This window comes from Python bivittatus, unplaced genomic scaffold (assembly GCF_059951505.1).
Source record: "Python bivittatus isolate LINGU-HERP-01145 unplaced genomic scaffold, Pbiv_v1 ctg000400_np1212, whole genome shotgun sequence".
NCBI lineage: Eukaryota > Metazoa > Chordata > Lepidosauria > Squamata > Pythonidae > Python > Python bivittatus.
In genome coordinates this window covers 1730602-1752715 of record NW_028277073.1, presented here as the reverse complement: position 1 = coordinate 1752715, position 22114 = coordinate 1730602, and the positions used below count along the sequence as shown (strand labels likewise).

At 41.2% G+C, this 22114-nt stretch overlaps 2 protein-coding genes across 4 annotated transcripts in view; one reads left to right on the top strand and one right to left on the bottom strand.

Moving 5' to 3' along the window:
* Positions 1-8556, bottom strand: part of REEP3 (receptor accessory protein 3) — a 47612-nt gene extending 39056 nt beyond the window's left edge. The window contains exon 1 of the mRNA XM_007426881.4: positions 8353-8556. Coding sequence (XP_007426943.1) covers positions 8353-8384 — 32 coding nt within the window. The 5' untranslated portion in view covers positions 8385-8556. The remainder of the gene's footprint in view (positions 1-8352) is intronic.
* A 134-nt stretch (positions 8557-8690) lies between these two features.
* Positions 8691-22114, top strand: part of JMJD1C (jumonji domain containing 1C) — a 149119-nt gene continuing 135695 nt past the window's right edge. The window contains exon 1 of one of the 3 annotated variants that reach the window (XM_088144295.1): positions 8691-8761. Coding sequence is in view for 2 of the 3 variants with exons in the window: in XM_088144297.1 (XP_088000423.1) it covers positions 21165-21317 (153 nt within the window). In the remaining variant the exon portion in view is untranslated. Of the gene's footprint in view, positions 8762-20929; positions 21318-22114 lie in introns of those variants that run through there. The other 2 variants (XM_088144297.1, XM_088144294.1) reach the window with 2 other exon arrangements.

The window sequence follows — 22114 nt, the reverse complement described above, 5'->3', positions numbered from 1 at the left end:
ACTTATTTACTATTAACAGGAAGCCATAATTATATTCATTAGATGTATCTGTGCCTTAATTAAAGAAGGCCAATGTGATTTGTACACAGAACAGCCATGAATAGATCTTTTTTCCATTTGTTAACTGATGAAAGTAGACATTGTGTGGTTTACATACAAAGGGTTACTATCCTTTATAACTTCAGGAGAAAATGTCTTCCAAGTGTGGTTGATACAGGCCAGAATTCAACATGAACCTTAACAAAGCAAATCCTTGAATTACATCACCCAGTTCTGAACATCTGACAAAAAGGATCCTGCTAAAAGTGAATCTGCAGATAAGCATAGGAAAGATGTCATATCTGCACTTTATATTTACCTTACTGCTACTCCACTAGAATACAGAATTATATAAATATTTTGGAAATGTATTATATCTCATAAATTAAAAGCTTCTGAATAACATCTGTAACTAAATAATCATAGCAATGGAATACTTATATTCTTCAGCAGTATCTTATTATAACTTGCTGCCTAAATTAACAGCATCCTTTGATCTTCCTAGAACACATCAGGTATCAGTACTGCCAATCCATATAATCAGCATTTACCAAAATAAATGGAACATTTTCAAGGTTCAGTAGAACAATTTCCCTTGGCAAATTGTTTGGGCCTACTTTTAAATATTTTAAAATCTTGAAACTGCTTTAACAGCTAACTTTAGAGAAGTTTCCTCCTCTACCAAGGAACTTTTTTTCCTGCCTTTGACTTAGTCTTGACCCCTGGCGACTGACTGGACAATTCCATGCAGGCTTTTTGGCAATATTTTTTTCAGAAGTGGTTTGTTGTTGCCACCTTCTTCCTAGGACTGAAAGAGAGTGACTGGCCCAGAGTCCACAGCTAGCTTCACACTTAAGGCAGGACTAGAACTCACGGTGCCTAGTACAATTAATCATTACATGAAACTAGCTCATGCTATGGATCTACTTACAATTTTAAAAAATGGTTGAATATATACACTATTGAATATTCCTTTTTTCCCTATCCTTGATACTGCAAAATACTTACCAAACATGCAAGTCGGCAATTCCTTCCATAATAAACAGAGGCAAACTATTTTATCATGTTACAGCCCAGTTTAAAATATTTTAGAAAGCTGACTGTGTATCAGTGCTTCCTTTAAATAAAGGAACATTTATTTAAAGAATTATATAATTTGAAACACATAAATGTGTCTTTCATCCAATTTGCTTATAGTTCTCCAAGGATACCCATTCATAACTAAAACTAAAAACATGCTAAGCTTTGTTGACTTAATTTGTTAATTTAATCATAATTTTTTAATACTATCAATTCCTCCTTTCCATCCCAACGATAACCAGGCACCTATACTACAGCTGTGTGATGTTTCGGGTTCAGTTTGGAAGTGATGCTCTGGAACACACAGGAACACAAGTGCAGCAGCTGCCTTTCATTCATTAAAGTAAACATATCTTTATCCAAGACTGTTTAGCTGATTTAATGGGTCACAGAAAGCTGCTGCATTTACACCCCTGTATGTTTCAAAGCATCTCCTCCAAATCAGATCCAAAGTATTACATAGCCCTAATCTGCACTACTTTATACTTTAGAAGTAGAGCCTGTATTTATAAAAATACATTTAAAAATTCTTAGCCTGAGCACCAGAGAGTCAAAAATTATTAACTGTATTTTTTACACTCTATTTTTCATCACTTTTCTCCAAAAAGTTTATGAGAGATAGGGAAAGAAAAATCTAATCTCAAGTTTACAGGTTTTTTAAAAAATACAATGAAAAGGAAATGGAGGAAAATCAGTTTGAGGCTAAAACAATCTGATGAACTAGTAAAAACAAAATATTGCCATGGTACAGTTGTTCTTTAAACAGTAACTGATTATCCTTGATTCCCCAACACCTTTGGATAGGGTAGAATGCTGTCCTTCAATTCTCTAGCACCAGGGCAAATTAGTGCAAGTATCTAAGCATTTTTTCAGACCAAAAATAGATGTAGTTGTAAAATAATGTTTCTCTATCAATTCTTAATGAAAAAGGGCATAAACAAACAAAAAATATTCTATCATTACTTCTAGGCCTATTTGGTCAAGTAATGTGTCTCTGAGTGATTAAATTTTGCAACTTATCCCATGCTACGTTCCCACTTTTCTTGGAAACAATATGCATTTTTGAAACAAAAGACCAATTAAAATAACAATTTTAAACTTTATCCTAGCCATTTTCATAATATCCTCTTTGTGTGAAGCATGCCATTGTTGTAAACCAGGTTAATATACAAAATACTAACTATTCCTAACAGAGATATCAGTATTTAACTGTTTATTCAATGACAGCTGTCAGAGTTGTATGTTTCCTGGACAAACAGGCAAAACAATGTTACCATATGCTTTTTTGAGTGATTTCCATAATTCTTTCTTCATTCAGAATCTGTCCAGGGAAAAATCTCAAGCAATTGTATATAAGCTTCTCAGCACTTTTGAATATTCATCAACAGAAACTAAATGTTCTGTTTAGCTGGAAGATAAAGGAAGTTCCCTGTAGCTGCTTCTTTCCTGATCAACAGGTTTGGCTGTTCTCGCTATGACATTCTGTCTGGGTGTCTGGATGCGATAAAAGCATATTGTCCTTAACTTATACCTGTATGGAAAAATAGGTCTGTCTTCTATTGCTTCCTTTGATCCTCATAAAAAATGGTAGAATGCACAAAGTGTTCTAAGTCTTAGTAAACCCTATCTCACTCAACACATAAAAAAGAAATCTACTCCAGGCTTCAATTGAATAAATTTATTTTTAAAAAACAGACCACTATTCAGTGAGATTCAACTGGTTTTAACATAATTTTAAATAACATCAGTACTAGTTAAGATTTTATCAGAGATCTGATATAGGGTATAGATCTATACCCTATATCAGGGTAGAAAAACATAGTGACTCCAGCTAAACAACTGAGGTCAAAGATTATTCTATAAACAAAAGTTTGCTCTACTGGAGCTGGGATAGATGAGTGAAGAGACTCACAAATCTAGCAATAAAATGCTGGTATCAATAGATGATCACATTTGGATATATTCCCTAGCCACAGATGCACTAGGGAGGGGCTGGGGATAAAAGACAAGAACTGACACAATTCCTTTGCCAGTCACTTCTATCCCTCAACCAGATTTCAAAATGTCCAATGTACTTGGTTAATTTGTCACTGTTCCTAGCTTTCTTTTTAATATAAGCTGCAGTGAGGAATAATGGTTTTTCCAGCAACAGTAATCTCTGCTTCCTCCCTAACTTGAAAAAGAAATAAAATATTGGGTTTTTTTTTATGGTAGGATAGAAGCATGAGTGGTGGATGTGCTAGTGGTCCCTGCAACTTTTCACAGTGGTATAGTTTCTTGAAAACGTCTCCCATCTCTAAAGCCACTCATTTGAAGATTATACAAGTGTCCCCTCAGCCTTATATGTATTATCATTTGTTGATTTAGTTCTACTTATATGTCTAAGAGTGGTGAAGAATGTATGGTACTTGTGTTTTTGTGCAACCACTTCCAGTTCCAGGGTCAGAATGTCCCTTAACACTCTGCTTTTAGTTAATGTCAAACTTCACAGTCAAGCCAACTGTGCATTGTAAAAAACAAAAAACAAAACAAAACACTTGTTATTTGCATTAGTCAACCAAGTCTAGGCACTCATCTGAAATCCATACTTGTGTTCGGACACAGGCTTTTGGCACTGTCATAGACATCATAAGAGACTTGGGTTTTTTCCGTACTAGTTCAGCCAGTTTTGACCAGTTTATTGATGAAACTGTCTGATGTTGTACATGTTGGAACTTAAGTTGAATTTTTGCATAATCAGCACCTCACATTGCACATACATATTTGATAGACTGGAAGTGGGTGTTGACTAGAATGTAGCCCAGGATCGATGTATCCTTGCTAATTGCCCCCCCACCCCCACCATGAACTGATGCTTTCAGGAACAGTAAAAAAAAAAAAAAAGGCTGCTTCCCACTAATAAGTCACTGACTGCTACAAATTATAACATCTGACACCATTTTCATTTGCTTCACCCAGTCTAAATTTTCCAAGGGTTCCTTCCCAGCTTATCCTAGCTGCTCCCATATGGGCACTGAAGTCACCAGCTATTATGATTAAATCCCATCTGGGTATACAACTGAAAGCATTTTGATGGGTATAAATATCATCTTTGACATCACCTGGGCTAATTTCAGTAGGGGCACAAATGGAGAATATGTGGTTTGAATTGCCCCTGCAACTGTCAAATGCCAGCACATTTTTGGCTGCTCTGCACTCGAAGGCTAAGCTGATGCTCTCTGTGCATTTTCATCACCAGAGTAAAGCAATGTTATTCCTTCATTGCTGTCTGGTTCTTGAATGGTTTTGGTCCCTGATCCAGTTAGTCACCGTTCAGACAGCACTGCTAGTGACATTTTGTAATGTGGTCATTCTTCGACAATAGTTTCCTTTTAACTGACATAGTGTCCAGTGCATATATTCTAAATGGCTATTTAGATGTCCAATTTTGGCATAAAGAATGTATGCTTTGTTCTCTAATTGATTCTTTGGCCAGTCTCAAACTTTTCACAGTAGCCTGGATACGGTTATTTGCCAATCTGGTGCAACTGTTGCCCCAAATATAATACCATTTCCATATCTTAATTGTCCTTTCCCCATAGATTCATGTCTCATTTTAGTCTCTTGACAGGGGGCCAATCCTCTTCCTTTATACAGATTTGGGACTCTGAGCTTAATGCTTGTACTTTATTCTTTTTTTCTCCAAATGTATCTTTGGAGAAAAAAAATATGAACAAACAGTTCAATTTTGGTTTTATCAGACCAAAGTACTTTATTTCAAAATGTTTCAGGCTTATCAGGGTTTTCTTTTGCATAGTTTAGACTTTTGTGAGAAAGTTGGAGAAAAGATTTCCTTCAAACAAGGCTCCCATGTCGATCACTGTTGTGTAAACAATGCTGTACTGTGGACCTGTGGACAATTACTCCAGTGTCAGCTGAACTTTCAGCAGGTTGTGGTTTGGGTTATGATCTGTGGGTTCTGTTTTGCAGATCTGACCAGAACTAATCAAGATTTTTCTTGGTCTTCCAGGTATCACCTTTTCAATAGTTCCATTTAATTTCCATTTCTTAACAGAGTTTCTCCCAACTGAAATTCTTAACTGGAAATATTTAGAGATGTTTTTCATTCCTCTTCCTGGTTTTTAAGAGTGAAACAATTTTTATTTTCAAATGCTCAGAGAGCTTTTTTGAGTAATCCATGATTATTAAATCAGACAAAACAACAATAAACTGAGATGTTAGAAGGGTCAGAGTATTTGTTTACTTGTTGAACTGCTATCACCAGTAGGCTAAATCAAAAACCTTTTGGGGCCTTAGTTCCAAACTGGAAAAGTGTCCAAATTTCTGTATACATCATATTAATTTGAATCTGTAAACAATTTGCAGAAATGTACAGTGCTTAACTTTGCAGGATGTAGAGGTAGTTTGTGTTCACTCAGGGATTCACTGAAATCTACTATTTGCCCAGGGATGCCTAAACTTTAGCATGCTGCTGTAACTAATTGCCTTTATTTACCAATATTAATTCTTCCTGTGTGCTAGGAGGCTTACAGAAAACCCAATAGAAACTCAGTATTACAGATATGACCTGGTTGCTGTTTAAGATACTACAAGTCATTAACTGTATATAAATTTAAATAATCATCCTACTAAATTTACAGCATCTTAACACAAAACCCAATTAAAGTATAAAGTAAAAACACTATGTAAGAGCAATAGAGTAATATAATAATTTGCTTCCTTTTAGGTAGCTACATCAAATGCACAATTAAGCTAATCAAACAAGGGGACAGTGGCTTGCCTTGGTCAGTTTGTCATATCTATCATAAGTAAAGATGTGCTGGTAATGTTTTTTATTGACTTATAAATATGTTGCAATGTATAAACTTGTGTGTATATACATTAGTAAGACATAACATTAAGACTATCATTTTACAGAATCAAGAATTGGAAGAGACCCCCAAAAGACATCTACATACCAGGTTTAAAAAGATTATTTCTTTGACACATTGCTAATGGACGACTCTCTCTCTCTCTCTCTCTCTTTGGGTACCTTTGAGTCAGTTTTTGACTCCTGGCGACTGCCAGTTTTCTTGGCAAGACTTTTGGAAGTGGTTTACCATTGCCTTCTTCCTGGGGCTGAGAGAGTGACTGCCCAAGGTCACCCAGCTGGCTTTGCGCCAGTACCTCTACTTCCGTCAAACTGCTGTCTCCAATATCCATAAAATTTAGTACTACAGTGCCAATTCAAAAGCCTTTTAAAATGATAAAATTACCACCCTTTGGACAGCTCTAGAATTTCTACCTTGCATTCATCACTACACAATTCCAAATGTCTAACACATGCCTATTACTTGAGTATATTCTTTCAAGGAACAGAAACATACCATTTAATTACTTGCTCATATAACACCAATGCTCAAAATGCCTTGTTTTAAATAGAGGAAGCTTCCTCATTTCAAGTGTAAGTTCCTTTCACATGAACCACACAACTTTTGCAATTAGCAGAAAATAATACCTGATTCTTTTTAATGCTGCTGTAGTGTAAAATTGCATATATAAGAACACAAACACTTTAAAGGACCTGGTTTCTCTGCAGTAAGCACAGAATAAATGCAACAGCCAATCAGAGTGCCAGGGTTGCTAGACTATGTATTCACCATTTAAGTGATGATAGTTTTAATATCAGAATTCAATACCAAGAATTAAAGCCACAGTTTAGTTTGCACAGTGTTTCAATTTCTGGGTGCATCAGTTTTTAAAATCACAAAATAAATTTCAGAGGCTGTCATATTATTACTTCAGATATTGCAAGATTCACTAGGGAATAGCAATATAATTAGAAAATGATTTTTCAGTTGTGATAGTTAATTACCATCCATTTTTATATATTTTGAATATGTATACAAGTTAAGATAATAGAAAAAACATTGAAGATTCAAAGGATCAAGACCAGCTATTACCAAGTCCTTAACATCCCCATCATTTTCATGCTAATAAATAGTTTTCATAAATCTGTGGATCTATGTAATTACTGCCATCATAAGCATCCTTATGAATTCAAGCCTATGCTCCTATTTTCACATTCTCACTAGCACATACTAATAGGATTTACAGCTTATGCTCAGCCTAAAATCTGTTTTCAACAATATAGTGTAGACCAGGTCTGCACAGCACGGGGCCTGCCAAAGAGCCTTGTGTGGCCCACCACCGTTTTTTTAAAAAGTAATACATTTGCTGTCCTGCCCCCCCCCCCACATATGCGCTTCTGAGCACCTCCAAACCTCATTGCCCACCGCCAGATCTGGTTCTGCCACCACTATGCTAGCCAACAAAGAGCTGGTCAATGCGCCAGGAATTCCTTTGAAGCCCACGATGATTTTTAATTTATCAGCGTGGCCCTTTCCCCTCTACAGGTTATACAGGCCTGGTCTAGACGTTAAGTTACCCATACTCCAAGTGTTCCCTAACAGCTAGTTGTAGTAAAGACCTATAAAAACACAGTATTTAGTTTAAAGCAAAAGGAAGAATAACAACAGCTAGCTGACCTTGGCTCATCTCAAAAAAGCTAAATGGGGCTAGAACTGGTTAGGGCTTGGATGGGCGGCCACCAGGAAATCCAGCTGTAGAATATTATTATTTATATATTGCCTTAATTCTGTACAATTCAGGGCAGCGTACATAATGCTCCCGCCTCTTTTTTCTCCCCACAACAATCCTGCGAGGTGGGCTGGGCTGAGAGAGAGTGACAGGCCCAAGCTCACCCAGCTGGCTTTCATGCCCAAGCCAGGCATAGAACCCACCACCTCCTGTTTTAACATGTTAACCATTATCCCAATGGGTAGAATGGTCGGCCAAAAGGCGGCAACGGCAGGCCCCACGGTGCACCGTTGCTCAGAAATGACCGCGGGGGCCTCACTCGAGGCGGCTTTGCGCAAGGAGGCCCGTCCACGGCACAAGGGGCCTCCCTCTCTGCATCCATCCACCCCGACGGGCACCGCCTCAGACGCCACCGGGAGCAGCAGCCAAGCAGAGGCTCCGGACATCCTTGCCACCGGCGCTCCTCGCCCAGGGAGGGGTGCTTGGGAGTGGCCGCCGGCGTCCTCCCTTTCCCGAGAAGCCCCGAGAGCCGTTCTGGCGGAGTCGCCGACGGGAAGCGGCCCGGAAGGACGAGGCTCGGCGCCCCTCCTTCCCCTCGCGAGATCGGCCCAAAGCGGGCGCTGCCACCGGCGCCCACCTCCTCCCCCTACTTACACGACGACTCGGGAAATGATGCACGACACCATGTTGTCTCTCGAAGGGCTGGGCCTCGGATCCTGCCACCGCCCCCAGAGCGCACACCAGCCGCGGCGGGCCTCGGTCGGGCACGCCCTTCCCGCTCGCTGTCCGGCTCCTCGCCCCACCGGGCCACGAATGGCTCCCGCCGCTTCACCGAGGCCAGCAGAGCTCCGCCCTCCCTCGCCTCAGTCCTCACAATGGGCGCAAGCCACGCCCCCTCGCCACGGATTGGCCGCTGGCGTCCCCGGCCTTCCTCCGCCGCCCGTCCAATTGGCAGCAGTGCGCACGCGCCTCGCTTTGGCTTGGGAGGAGAGAAGGGGTAGGTAAGAGGCCGAGACTCTGCGCAAGCGTAGCCTTTTCTCTTTGTAGGTTCATCGCGAATAGGGTAAATTCCTTTTTATAGGGGTTTAATCCGAATCATTTAGTGGTGTGGTTATTATCTGTTTGCTTACTGCCCTTATGTACTGCTTTTGTCGTTGCACTTAAAATTACATCTTAACAGCAGTTTGCAAAGGATCCAAAGCATTGCCATCGCTTCCGCGCAAGACTTGCTCTCTCGGGGGCTCTTTCCCCGGCGTCATCCATTGGCTGATTTTCCTCAAAAAGTGGGGAGGGGGAGGGAAGGAAGGGGAGAAGAGCGCGGAGAAGTTGGCATTAGCAGTCTAACCAATGCGAGGTGGGTTTTATGTAACGCTGACCTGCGTGCTTCCGGCCAGCGCTTTCCCGCTGATTGCAGGAAACGCGGTGAAGATCCTGCTTTCTTTCAGATACAGTAAATGACTTCAGATAGGTAAGAGTGGCCTGTGGCAGAAGGTATTTCGGAGCATTGTAGAATGCTGGGCTGGGTCTTGAATGTTTGAGGAATGCCTTCTGAAAACACTAAGGAGTGGCATGAGGAAAACGTGAAGAGGAGGGGTGAGGAGAAGCATCTGAAAACTGGGCAAATCTGAGTGGAATAAGCAGAAGACCCGGAACACCATTATGTACTTTCCTGAAATTCGGGCAGGTAATATGAATTCCATTCCCAGGTGCTGGCAAGTCTTGCTTAGGGTATTTTTCTCCAAAGCCGTTCTAAACTCTGCTCTCCTTTTTCTGTCGTTCTGTTCTAAGATGCTACTGATAACATGGGAAGGAAGGAAGGATAATATGGGTAAAAAGATAAAGTCTCTCTTGAGTTGGGTGGCCTTATGGATGCATCCATGCAGTGTTCATAACCCTCAGTGGCCATTGCTTTCTGAGATGTTTATCTCAGTCTAGTCTACAGACCTAGTATTTTCTTGTGTGTCACCTATCAAAAAACTAAACAGGGCTGATCCGGTTTAGGTATTTCAAGATCAGCCAAGGTCAGAGAGGAGCTGCCACATAGCTGGGCCAATAGTTTCGACTCTCCCATTCTGGTAATAGTTTTACAGGACCTCCTCTTTAGGTGGTCCTTATAAGAACCCCTTCTTCAGACAGTATGCTGAGTGATCTTCAGAGGAGGTAATTTATAGATGGTATCTTTCTTGTTTCTCAAAGGCTGTGTTTGCACAACCCACTGAAGCACACACTGGCCACTTATATCCACTTATGTGCAAGGCTACTGACTTGTGTGAACCCAGCCCATGTAGTTAGCTTAAAGACCAATGAGACTTGAAAGCCAGAAAATTGAGTAATTGAGTTTAACTATGGTTAAGTGTGTCTTGCAAGCTAGGAGTCACCATGGGATCTCAGTATTTTTGTGGGTGGGTCTTGGAATCCTTTTGTCACCTGTAATGCTTACCTCTATTCAGACAATAATAGATGAGTAGAAGACAAATAGCATGAAGACTGATATTTAAGAATACAATGTTTTAGAATGAAGGTTCATTTCAGTGTATGACTATGTTAAAATTAATGTTTCCTTTATAAAACATAATGGTGCTTTTTCCTGTGATAATTGTTTTGGGCTCCTCTGCATTTGCTATTATTCTGTGAGTAGCTTGAGGCTTCCAGAAAAGGTTAGAATTCCAAAGGCTACCTGTATGTACATGTATGATATGCTGTGTATTTATGTATGTATGTATGTATGTATGTACATGTATGATATGCCATGAATTTCACTAGGCTGTTGTATCTGAATGTAAATCTCATATAATTGTCCTACAGAACCCTCACATCAAATGATATTTCAAATAGTTCTATGGGTGAGGGACTCTTGAGATGGGACTCTAATGACTTCAGTTGTTTGAAAATGTATGCTCCTATCTATATGGTAAATTCTTATGAGATTTCAACTACCTAGGTAACACATTATGAAATAACTGAAATTCATATTAAGGCAATTTCTTTAATAGGTTAATGTAAAGGTTGCAAAAATAATTTAATTTTTAAAGCATCTTGGCTAAAGAAAAACAAACAATGGAAAAGCGGGTTTGGCATTGAAGTCAGTCACTTTCTTAAATGGGATGAAGTTGTAATCTGCAGAGAGAAAATTGCTTTGTTTATTAAATTTATACCCTGCCTTTCCTCTAGGAGCTAAATGCAGTATATACAGACTCTTCTATTTTACCCTTACACTGAAGCCCACGTAAAATAGATTGACCTGGGAGAGAGTGACTGGCCCAGAATCACCTGGGAGCTTCTAATCCTGTGGGAGGACTTGAATTTGGGTCTTCCGAGTCCTAATCCAGTATTTTAATCACATATTAATCTGATGTTATAACAAGTAGAGAGGTGTTAGGATTGTTGGTATGCTGTCTTTGGAAAAATAAAACCATAGTTGTTAAGCCAAAAACTAATACATAGGCTTATTGACCTAATGTAACATAATCTCACGTTAGTACAATCTTAGTACAATTAGCCCCCCTCTTTGGAGTGATAGATGTAAAGATAGCCTGTTTTCAGATTTTCTAGCCCTCGTATGCCCTATTTCAGTGATCCCAGCTTAGCACCAATGCTACTGGTTTTAAACCCTCCCCAGAATGAGTCAGCTGATCCCAATTCTCTCTTTCTTGCCTTCCTGTGAGCAGCTACTTTGGATTGTGAACGCTTTGGGGCAGGTGTGTGCCTACATGTGCTTAAATGAATCAAAGCTGGGTGTGTTCACACAGTGTCATAGCTTGTGTTGATGGGACAGTAGATTATTTGCTGCTTATATTCCAGTAAGCCATCTTCATTTGTTTATGAATGATAGGATTTACTGTGTAATATGAGAAGACAGAGGATTGACTGTACAGATTGTGCAAAATGTTTGATCTCCAATGTGGAAACCCCAACTTTTTTCTTTTAGTTGCACAAATTGGTGAAGTAAGCTGGAGTCCGTGTTACTCTAGGAATGTTTATTTATAAAAATACCCTAGAGAGACTCTAACAGGGCATGAAAGCTATGTGCGCCTTGGCAGTAAAGTCTTGGCTTGTTCCTAATCCTCCCTATATATGGAAGGAAAAGGAGCACCCATGTAAATAGCTAGACAATGTGGTTGGTCTGAGAGAAGCAGCAAAGCCAATTTGGTGAGAGAGAGTTTCACACAAGGCTTATGAAGGAAAAAAAATTAAGCAGTAGGAGTTGGAAGGTAGATTAGAAGGTCAAATGTGATGGGAAAACAGCCTTTATCTACTTGGATCAGACCAAGACCTGTCTAGTGCAACATTTCTTTTGTCATGGGGATCCATCACCCATAAGCAAAACAAAAGGGCAATAGCCTGCTGTTGTTTCCCAACAACTGAAATTTGTGTTAGGGTCCTCTGAACCAGAAAGCAGGCCGGAACTTCACAATTAAGAGGGATTAATAAGCAGGGAAGTAAAGGATAGATAAACTCTGGTGGCTTGCAAAGTGGCCGGTGGATTCCTGGATGCTGGTGAATATTGAACTTTCTTTGAGATTCATTGTAGTTTTTTTGCTTTGTGTTCCAGTCATACTGTTGCAGGTTATCACAAAGGCAGCTTAAATATCCAGTATTTGTTCTGTGTCCCAATAGAAACTGAACCTGTAAAGGGTGGTGCTACATTTCTGGCTGCTCAGGAAAGGAGCAACAACAAATTATGCTTTACTTTTAAGTTGTTAAACTTGTTTTGCAATGTACATTTCTGTGGGTAATATATTACATCTTTCACACAGCAGTTTCTAACAGAGAAACGATTCTTATATGTAAGGGTTGCTCTTATGGAAAAAGAAATCGACTAGAGTTAGCTTTTGCCTTTATTGCCGTGGTAACTGAATTCTTTGTGGAAAAATGCATTTACATTTTAAAAGATAGTTGCAAAGATTAATACAAATAGTAATTAGATGCCATTTTTGTTACTAATATCTTGTGATGCTTCATAATATTTGAGCTTCACTATAGAAAGTGCGGCAAAACTTAGTAAGTTCATTAAACAGAAGAATCAAAACAGACCTGCATATAACTCCAAATTCAATTAGAAAATTATATTTTTATACAGTAATTTTATTAAAGATTACAATTACAACAAAACTAATACAAACTAAAAAAGAATAAAACATAAAAGGTGCAGAAAAGAAAAAGAGAAAAAATAGAAAGAGAAATAGAAAAGAAAAAAATAAGAATATAGTAAAGAAAAAGAAAAGAAATATATAAAGAAGTGACTTCTCCCTTCATCACAAGTATAAACAATAAACAATTTTAGTAACTTATCACTTTCTCTTAAAATACAGCAAATGATCTCTTCTTCCCATATCCCATCTCTTATCTATAAACAAATCCATAAAGCCTCATCATTTTAGTCCTGATATCAGCAAAAGATTTAATAATAAATATATTTTAAGATTTATATTGTATTTGTATTAAATATATATTTAGAATATATATTTAATATACTTTCCCAGCATTGTTGGGAATGAGGTTACTTGTTTCATACAAGTCAGTATGGAATTAATCTTAAATTTAGTGGTGATCTACATTTACTAGGATTATGTTCTTAGCCATCAGCACTGAACATAGGCTAAGATGAACTGTGCCCCCAAACCACAATAAATGTTGATCTAAGTTCAACATGGTGTGTGAATGGGGTCATAAGGAAGACAAAACAGGCTAAGAAGAGGCTGAAGCAGCTGGAAGTCTGCATGTGCTGGAACAGTCACGTGCATCGTAAAATAATATGCCCCTATAATTCTTCTATGTTGTAAAGCTACTCCTTTTAAATAGTTTTCTTCACGTCCGTGAGTTTATTATATTATTATTTGCTTAGGGAACATCAAGAACAATGTGATGGAGACAGCAGAGAAATCCAGATCTTTTAACCTTTCGTCTTGCATCTTATGTTCTCTTCATTGTCTGACTCTGGAACTGTAGTTTCAAACCAAGACATTTAATTAACCAGATTAGGTTAGTTTGTTTGTACTACAGTAACATTTGAGGAATCTATTTGGAGCAGCCTTCATTAACCTAGCGGCTTGAGTTTGAGTGCAGCTCTTGTTACGCACAGCCAGCGTGGCCCCGCCTGACTGTGATCAGTGAGTTGCAGCGCAACTGGGGGACACTCTTGTAAACTCTTATGGGTGCAATTTTATTGTTTTCCTTGGGCAAAAATCATTAAGCTGTTTTACTTTTTTTAAAGAAAGTGGCAAACGGTATTATTCCTTCTGTTCACTTGGATGCTATTTTTGTTTGCTAACCACTACCTTCTGTGTCTGTTTTAACGGTTCTTGTACATACAAAGGCAGCGACAGAGTTAAGCACCTTCCTGCTGCAGTGGAAAACCTTCCCAAGTTGCTTTTTCTGAGGGAAACATGATCTGGAAAGGAAGGGGAGAGTTCACCGTGGCTCAGTTTCAGGACTGTAGCCATGGCAGCTGAGCTTTATGGCTCTACTAGTATATTACTTCCATTTGGTGTTATTGGAGCCCCCCCCAAAAAAAGAAGAGTAGCCCCGTGAATGAGGCCTGTAGAAAGCAGGAACACTTCTCTCCTTCATTCTTCTCCGACAGCCTATTAAGGTTCCTGCTTTGTTAGGGCTATATTAAAGACAGGTTTTATGGATGTGTTAGGTTCTCTGTTTTTCTCCATCTCATCCCCCATCAGCATGAGGCTGCCAGATGTCCTCATTAGAGCTGGACCCAAGGGTTGGAGGGAAAGTTTCAAGGTCATTTGCAGATTAATCAGATTTGGTGACAAAAGAAAGGAAATGAATTAAATAGTCCCATAGTAGTCTTTAAGCCGAGCTGAATTCCATAGTGGTGTGTGTGTGTATATATAGAGAGATGTACACACACACACACACACACACACACACACACACACACACAGGTCTACAGGACCTAATTATGTTAAATGAAAAGATCTTTACCAGGTTATGGTGAATTTGCAAGATGATTAGCTGTGAAGAAGCCACAGCGAGAATGTTGATTTTCGATCACAAAACTATAGGGTTAAATACACGTGAAGTATGTAGGTGGCCTTGGGAAAGCTTATACAACATATTAGTCCATGGTTTGTTGAATAAACTGTTTGGATCTGTTTATAAAATAATAAACCATAAACAATGATTTATAAAACACCAAGGCTATATATAATTATAATTATATATAATAATGATATATAATTATTTAATTATGTAAGGATGAAGAATGTTTGGAACCCACTTGAAAATGTTGTATTTATTCTATTTTTTATTGGTTTTATATCTTGCTTTTCAGTCAGGAGTGCAAGGTAGCATACAGAGCACTCCATACCCCCAATTTCCCCACAACATCCCTGTGAGGTAGGCTGGGCCGAGAGACCATGACTGGCCTAAGTCATCCAGTGAGTTCCCATGGCTTGAGGCTGGAGTTAAACCTGAAGAGAAGTATTGTGACTTCCTTGCCACAGAAGGTCTGCTAGCTCTGGCATTAGTCCAAATGTTGTACTGATACAGAAATCATCCTTGTGGTTCCCACAACTTCCTGATAGCTTCAAGCTGAGGACATTATGCTAAGCCATAGTTTAAATATAATGTCTTAAATAAGCTATAATTGGCTAGATCGATCCAATATGTTAAACCAAAATGTTACAAAAATGTTTTATTTTGCACGTTTTATATGGCACCCACTCCCAAATGACCGTAGCAGTTGCTTAACATATTGGATGCCCAATCAGTCTTGACTCCTGGCGACTGCCTGGACAAGTCCCTGAAGTTTTCTTGGCAAGGTTTTCGGAAGCGGTCTGCCATTGTTGCCTTCTTCCTACAGCTAAGAGAGAGGGACTGGTCCAGGGTCACCCAGCTGGCTTTGGACCTAAGTTTTCCCTGCTTCTAGTCTAACATCTTAACCACTAGACCAAACTGGTTTTCCTAAGCAGTTTACATTTTAAATATCTAACTGGTTATTATATTATATATTATATTCAAACACACCCACAAATGTACATACACACAGAGACACATATAAACATTAATAGACCAACAACATAAAATCCTTACATTATAATAAAGCCTAGGTTAAAAGATGGGTTTTTAAGTCCCTCCTACCCTGTTGTTTAAATTTTATCTCTCTTGCATTAAACAGTTAGCAAACTGACTCAAGTGAATATGTGAGTAACTTGGCACTGAGAAATATTATAGCTTTTAAAAATCAATATGATGCCATGGCTAACTGAATTAATCTAGTTGTTTGGGGTTGTACCACATAGAACCATAAACAACCTCAATGACTGGGTTTGCATAACATGTTTGACTAAAATATAGTTGTACAGTTGTAGGCTGTACAGTTGTTTATTTCAGCTGATTTGGGTGTTATTTTTGAGCCATTTAAAGCTAAATGGAATGTATTTTGTCTACAATTCCTTGTTACATCTCCCCCAGCTTTGTAGAGTATTTAACCTGTGAGTTCTGTTACTTTGTCCTGCTTTCCTTTTCAGTGACTATCTTTGTATTATTTAGCAGCATGAGCTAAAATACTCCTGTGTGGGTGTGCTCAGTATTTGTTGATCCACATCAGTTATGTTTACTGATTACCATGGTAGAGACTGCATAAAATTCTCCCTTGCCCATTCTATATTTTTGCTGAAATAGAAATTCTCATCTACTTCAGTGAAACTAGGAAATCTTGCAGTGGACAAGAATTGTGAATTAGTTAAAAATAGAGGATAAGAAATAATAGGGAATAATCTTGTGTGGTATATGAATGGATGATTAATATACAACTGGTATATTATTGAAGGAAGTGAGGAATTTGCTGTAAGGCAGCATAATTGTATCAATCCTTTCCACGTCCTGTGATTGAGTGGTTAGTATGATTTAATGGTTGTGTTTCTATTTTTGAGCCTTCAAGAATCATGCTGTTGAAAACTATTGAGTTATTGACAGCATTGACCACATAGTGATTTGATCAGTTAATCAATTGTAGTTCATGAATTACAAAACCATTTGGCACAAAGAAAACAAGCAATATTCATAAGCCTTGATTTCTTTATTGGGTAACAAAAAAGTCAGTTGCTTCACAAAGTACAGCAGATATTCTGAGGATAAAGAATTTTTATTTTTTTGAAGTTAAGCAAACTGCCACATGGATGTTCACAATTCCTAATTTATTCTTGCTCTTGGTGACTTTTAGATATTTGGCAGTCCTGCTGACTGACAGCAAATTGGGCAAAAGTTCAGAGAGGAATGATTGTGAGTCATAAGAGAACCAGTGTGGTATAGTGGTTAAGGTGTTGGGCTAGAACAGGAAAACCTAGTTTGAGTCCACCCTCAGTTGTGGAAACTTGGTGACTTTGAGCCAGACACTCTGTTAGCCCTACCACCCAGAGTTGTCCTGGGAAAAACTGGAGGAGGAAGTGCCACATTGACTTCATGGGGAAAAGTGTGATATAAATCTAACAAAATACATAAATGGCAGTATGCTTCTCTGTGAGCGTACATATTTTGTGCAGTGATGCTCTGGAGACCGGCACCTAGAATCCTTTTTATAATGGATTGTGCTGCTTTTTAGAGATGTGTAGTTTCATTCTCCTCTCCTGTCTTCTGTAAGATGAATTGGTATGTGTTCCTGATCTTTTGTACCCATTCAGCCAGCATAGTGTAGTGGTTAGGGTGCTGGGCTAGGGAGTCCCAGGCTCAAGAGCTGCCTCAAACATGAAACTCATTGGGCCAGTGACTTTCCTTCATCCCAACCTACCTCACAGGGATATTGTATTGTATAGAAAATATTGGTCTAGGGTGGTGTTTCTCAAAGGTGGCAGCTTGAAGATGTGTGAACTAAAACTCTCGTGCTGGCTGGGGAATTCTGGGAGTTGAAGTCCACACATCTTCAAGCTGCCACTGTTGAGAAGCACTGGTCTAGGGAGTGTTAGATGTGCTGCCTTAAGCTCTAACAACTAAATCCATGCAAGGTGAGAGCTAGAGCCTATGAGTGAGGTAGGGTTGCATATGACTAGTTTGGAGATCTGCATTTAATATTGTGCAACCTCAATGTAGTTAAATTAACTCCTTTCTCAAGGATCAGTTCAATACTCTGCAAGTGCTCAGGCTTCAGTCCTATGCCCGGTTCTTTGGTTATATTTCACACTCCATGGGACTTGCTACTTGTGTAGACAAGTATAGAACTACACCATTAGTCTCTGGCTATGAAGTGTATACTAACCACACACAACAGGTTATGCTAAAACATCATGACTGAGGGATGGGATAAGAAAAAAGGCAGCCTCTAATGGCACACTTAAATTATACACATAAATTGAGAATGTAAGCCTGCAGGAGGCTTAAATAGTTCTTATTAATCTATGTTTTATATTATGCAGCATCATACTTTTAAAGGCAGTTAATAATAAAACATATCTGTATATCATTTTAATAAGACACTAGTGTTGGTATTTTTTTTTGTTAATTCAAATATTTTTTTCATCCCAAATAGAATCTAGGGATATATTACAAACACAATTAATTTCCAAACTGCAAGAGCTCCTTCAGCTTTATAATAATCTGAAGCAGGTCATCATTATTTTCCCCCTTATTGTTGTATGCCACGAAAGCTTATTGATTTGTCCAAGGCCACCTAATTAAGTCCATGGTTGAACTGTAATTTGAATCTATGGCTACCATTTAATATTCTTTCTGCCTTTTGGATGGGGGGGGGAAACAGGACATATGTTATTCATAATGTACCATCTGCATATCTTATGACTGCATCTCCATTACAGAACTTTCATACGAGTATTATCCTAAAACTCAAATTGATCCACTTTGACCCTGGCAAAAATGTAACCTCTTTTATTTGCTAGCGTGATTGTTGTCTGGGATTCAGTTTTCTGCCTATTGTATATCTGCTTGTAATCTTAATGATGAGATACTCCTTTGGATATCTGAAGCTTTTTGAATTTCGATTTTTTTAAAGACAAAAGTCAAAAAGGTTTCTCTGCGTTCATGTGCAATAGTGATGCGCAAAAAGTTCTCTGCGCAGGTTTGCCTGTTTTGGATGATCTGTGCCTGGACCAAATCATGCATATTTTGCCTGTGCCCAGAGCTGGTGCATATATGTTTGGCCCAGGCATGTACCTGGGAAGGGTACTCAGAGTGGGAGACAAAAAGGGGAGATAAAAAAAAACTAATGGAAACTAAGGCATTTGAAAGACTAGGTAGAAAAATGTGCTACATTTGAATTCAAGTGCAGCAGTAAGGGGAAGGAAGCCACTGTGAAGATCAGGGAAAGGAGTGGGTGGGCTGGCCAGATACGCTGCTTGTGAATTCAAGCAGAGCAGCCAAGGGGAAGGACGGGACAGGGTGGGCTGGTGTACAGGTAGTACAAGAAGGGGCAAGGAATACCAGGTTTGCCCTACTCACCCTGTAAGTCCCCTAGAGATTTTGTCTCCAGCAAAACCTGAAAGAACCAAAATGATTAGTCAGACCACAAGCCACCTAGAAGTTTAGCTGAACACATTGTTTCATGTATTCCCCTAATATGCGGCTAAGAAACCCTTTACATGTGGGTTCACAGGTTTAGCCAGATTGCTCAGAGATTTTTTTGTTCCCATGATTAGCAGTAAACCCAGGAGTTATAGCTTTGTTTTCCTGTTTTGTCTCCTGTCTTTTGTCTGACCTATTCTCTTAGCTGTTGTGCAGCATATCTGGGGTCCTGTTCATTACAGGAAAGCGAACTGATGAGAGCTGGACCTACTGCATTTCCTCCTTGATCCCCCATAGGGATCTCTGGGATGACATTTGGCTACATTAGCTCCCTGTCTGTAAGCCTTTATATTATTCTTTTATACAATACTGGTGCTGAATTCGGGCTTTCTAGAATGTTGTGCTGACACACAAAGGATAAAACATTGCACGTTTGATTGCATGGAAAGGTGCAGTCCAGCATTCTCTAGATTAGCCCACAAGAGCCTGTTTAGTGACAGCTTTAATACTTGCTCTTTTTTTTTGACTGAACTGGATCTTTACAGGTGTCCAGTGTAATAGTTAAGTCCTACTTTGTGCTAATTAAGAATTCCTTTGGCTGCACATTATTTTTATTGTGTATCTGTCCCTAAAAGTCATTGGCAGGATTTAGCCAAGGGAGACACTTTATCTGGAACCAAAATTACAACCTGTCAGGACAGGTTGAAGTATTTTGCCTCAGTTCTTTCCAAAGCAACCACGTTAACCAGCTTGATTATTCTGTTTGCTTTCCCAAGGCTGATGCAGTCTTTCCAATTGCAGCAGCCACAGCAGCATCACCAGGGTGCAGTAACCATGGAAAGGCTCTGTTCAGTGTGAAAACATTACTCTGGATAGGTGGAATTTTCCCTGGGTGGGTGTTTCATTCAGCAAGAGAAAGAGAGAGGGAGTGATCTCAGCCGCCGTGAGTCATCCTGCAGAGATGAGAGAAAAGCACTGAAGAAAAATAAAACAAACTCCAGATCAGCCCTGTAATAATAAGCACCTCTTATTAGTTATGAGAAGGAGCAGCTTGTAATATATATTATGATGACATTAAGGCAAGAGGCAGCAGCAACAGGAAAAGAGCCATCAGCCCGACAGCTATCCCCATCGGGCCTTGCTGCTGCCCTTGTCAGTACAAGGCAACCACAGCTGGGGGCAACCTCGGGTCGCCCTCCCCCCCCATAACTCCGGAGTGAGAATCGCAGCTAGTTGCTCTGGGCCTTTCCTGCAACAATCCCCCCCCCGACGTCCAGCTGCTCGCTTCCAGTGGCGCCGGAGGGGCTCAAGGCGCGCGAGGAATGGGAAGGGGGAGGCCGGTGGAAGCGCTGCGTTCCCACTGGCGTTGTTCAGACGGCCAGGGCAGAGGCCTCCCCTCCCCCTTCCAGGAATGAAGAGCTCCTTATTTTTGGAACGGGGAACTTCTTCTCGGAGGCAGGACCCCTCCCCCGCTTTCCCTCCCCTCAGGAAGGACGGGAGAAGCCGCCGCTGCCCGAGGGTAGCCGAAGCGCCGCAGCTGCAGAGCCTGCGGGGCAGCAGGGCCGCGCGCGCGTCCGCGTTCCCCCTTCCCCTCCGGCCCGCCCCGCCCCGCGCCGCGCGTTTGTGTCTGGCGGAGGGAGACGGCGCGTTGTGCCGGTCTCCATGGCAGTGGGTTTATGTGGGCGGAGTGGTCGGGGCCGCAGCGCGGCTCTCGGAGCGCGGCTCCCCCGCCCCCTCCGCTGTCCCCTCCCTTCCGTGTGTTTGTGTCAGCCTGGTCGCGGCGGCGGCGGCGGCTGAGCGGCTGCCTGGGGCGCGCAGCTCGGAGCGAGGGAGACGCGGGTCGGCCGCGCGCAGCCACGGTCGCCCTTCTCGCGTCCCGCTTCGGCTTCCTGCCGCCGGGCTGCTCCAGGCATGGGCGACCCGTAGAGCGACGCGGGCAGGGCGGCTGGGCGGTTGGCTAGGCGGGGGGCGGCCTTGCGGCGGCGGCGGCCGTCATGGCGGTCATGGTGGAGTCGCGGCCGGAGCTGGTGGGGAAGCGGTTCTTGTGCGTCGGCGCCGGCGGAGAGGAGCCTCCGGAGAACGGGCGTTGGAGAGCCGGCGTCATCCGCACCGTCTCCCACCGGGACTCGCACAGCCCCGAGTTATCGGTAAGCGAAGGGTCCTCCGTCCCGGAGGGGACTCTTCCCCGCGAGGAGCGGGGCTGAGCATCCCCCTTGCTGGGCAGGCGGTCGCCGGGTCCCCTCCGCGCCCTGGGAGCGGGCCGGGCCGCCCCCTTCCTTGGGCAGCCTCCCGGGGGCTGGAGAAGAAAGGGGAGAAATGAAATATCCTCCGCCAATACATGGGGCCTGCCCGGGGCGTGCGTGCGTTTGGGAGGCAAGAGCGAAGTGGAGGTAGTAACAAGACACTCCCCCCTTTGCTCCTGGATGGAGGAAGGCGGATAAAAGGCGACAAGGGAGCTTAAACATGACACATCCGCTCTAATTTCCCCTTTTCTAGGCCCCGAACAGGGAGAAGGGGGTTACTGTGGTGAACAGCAGTAGGAAATCTCGTTCTCGCTTCTCTCCCCACCTAATTTGATCTGTGTGGAAGAGAACCTCTTCCTCCCCATTTTCCGAGCATGTAACGCACTGTGTATGCGTGTGATCGGGGTGTTCGGTTTAGAACTAGATCGACGTGGATCAAGGGGCGTAAAAATTAAAGGGAGTACCGGAGCCGCTTCCAAGTGTTGGTGATTCGCAGTCGGGAGTGTTTAGGAAAGAAGATTTGGTTCTGGACACACGTTGCTGCTGCTTGTCCTTAATGTGGTACAGTTGTGTATGTGCAGATCATATGTGATACAGAAGTGTTTTGATTCATTTTCTCGCGGAAGAAGGATTGTATTTGAATCCTATTCCTTTATACCTCTCCTTGAAACCAGATACTCTCAACGGGTAAATCTAGTGCA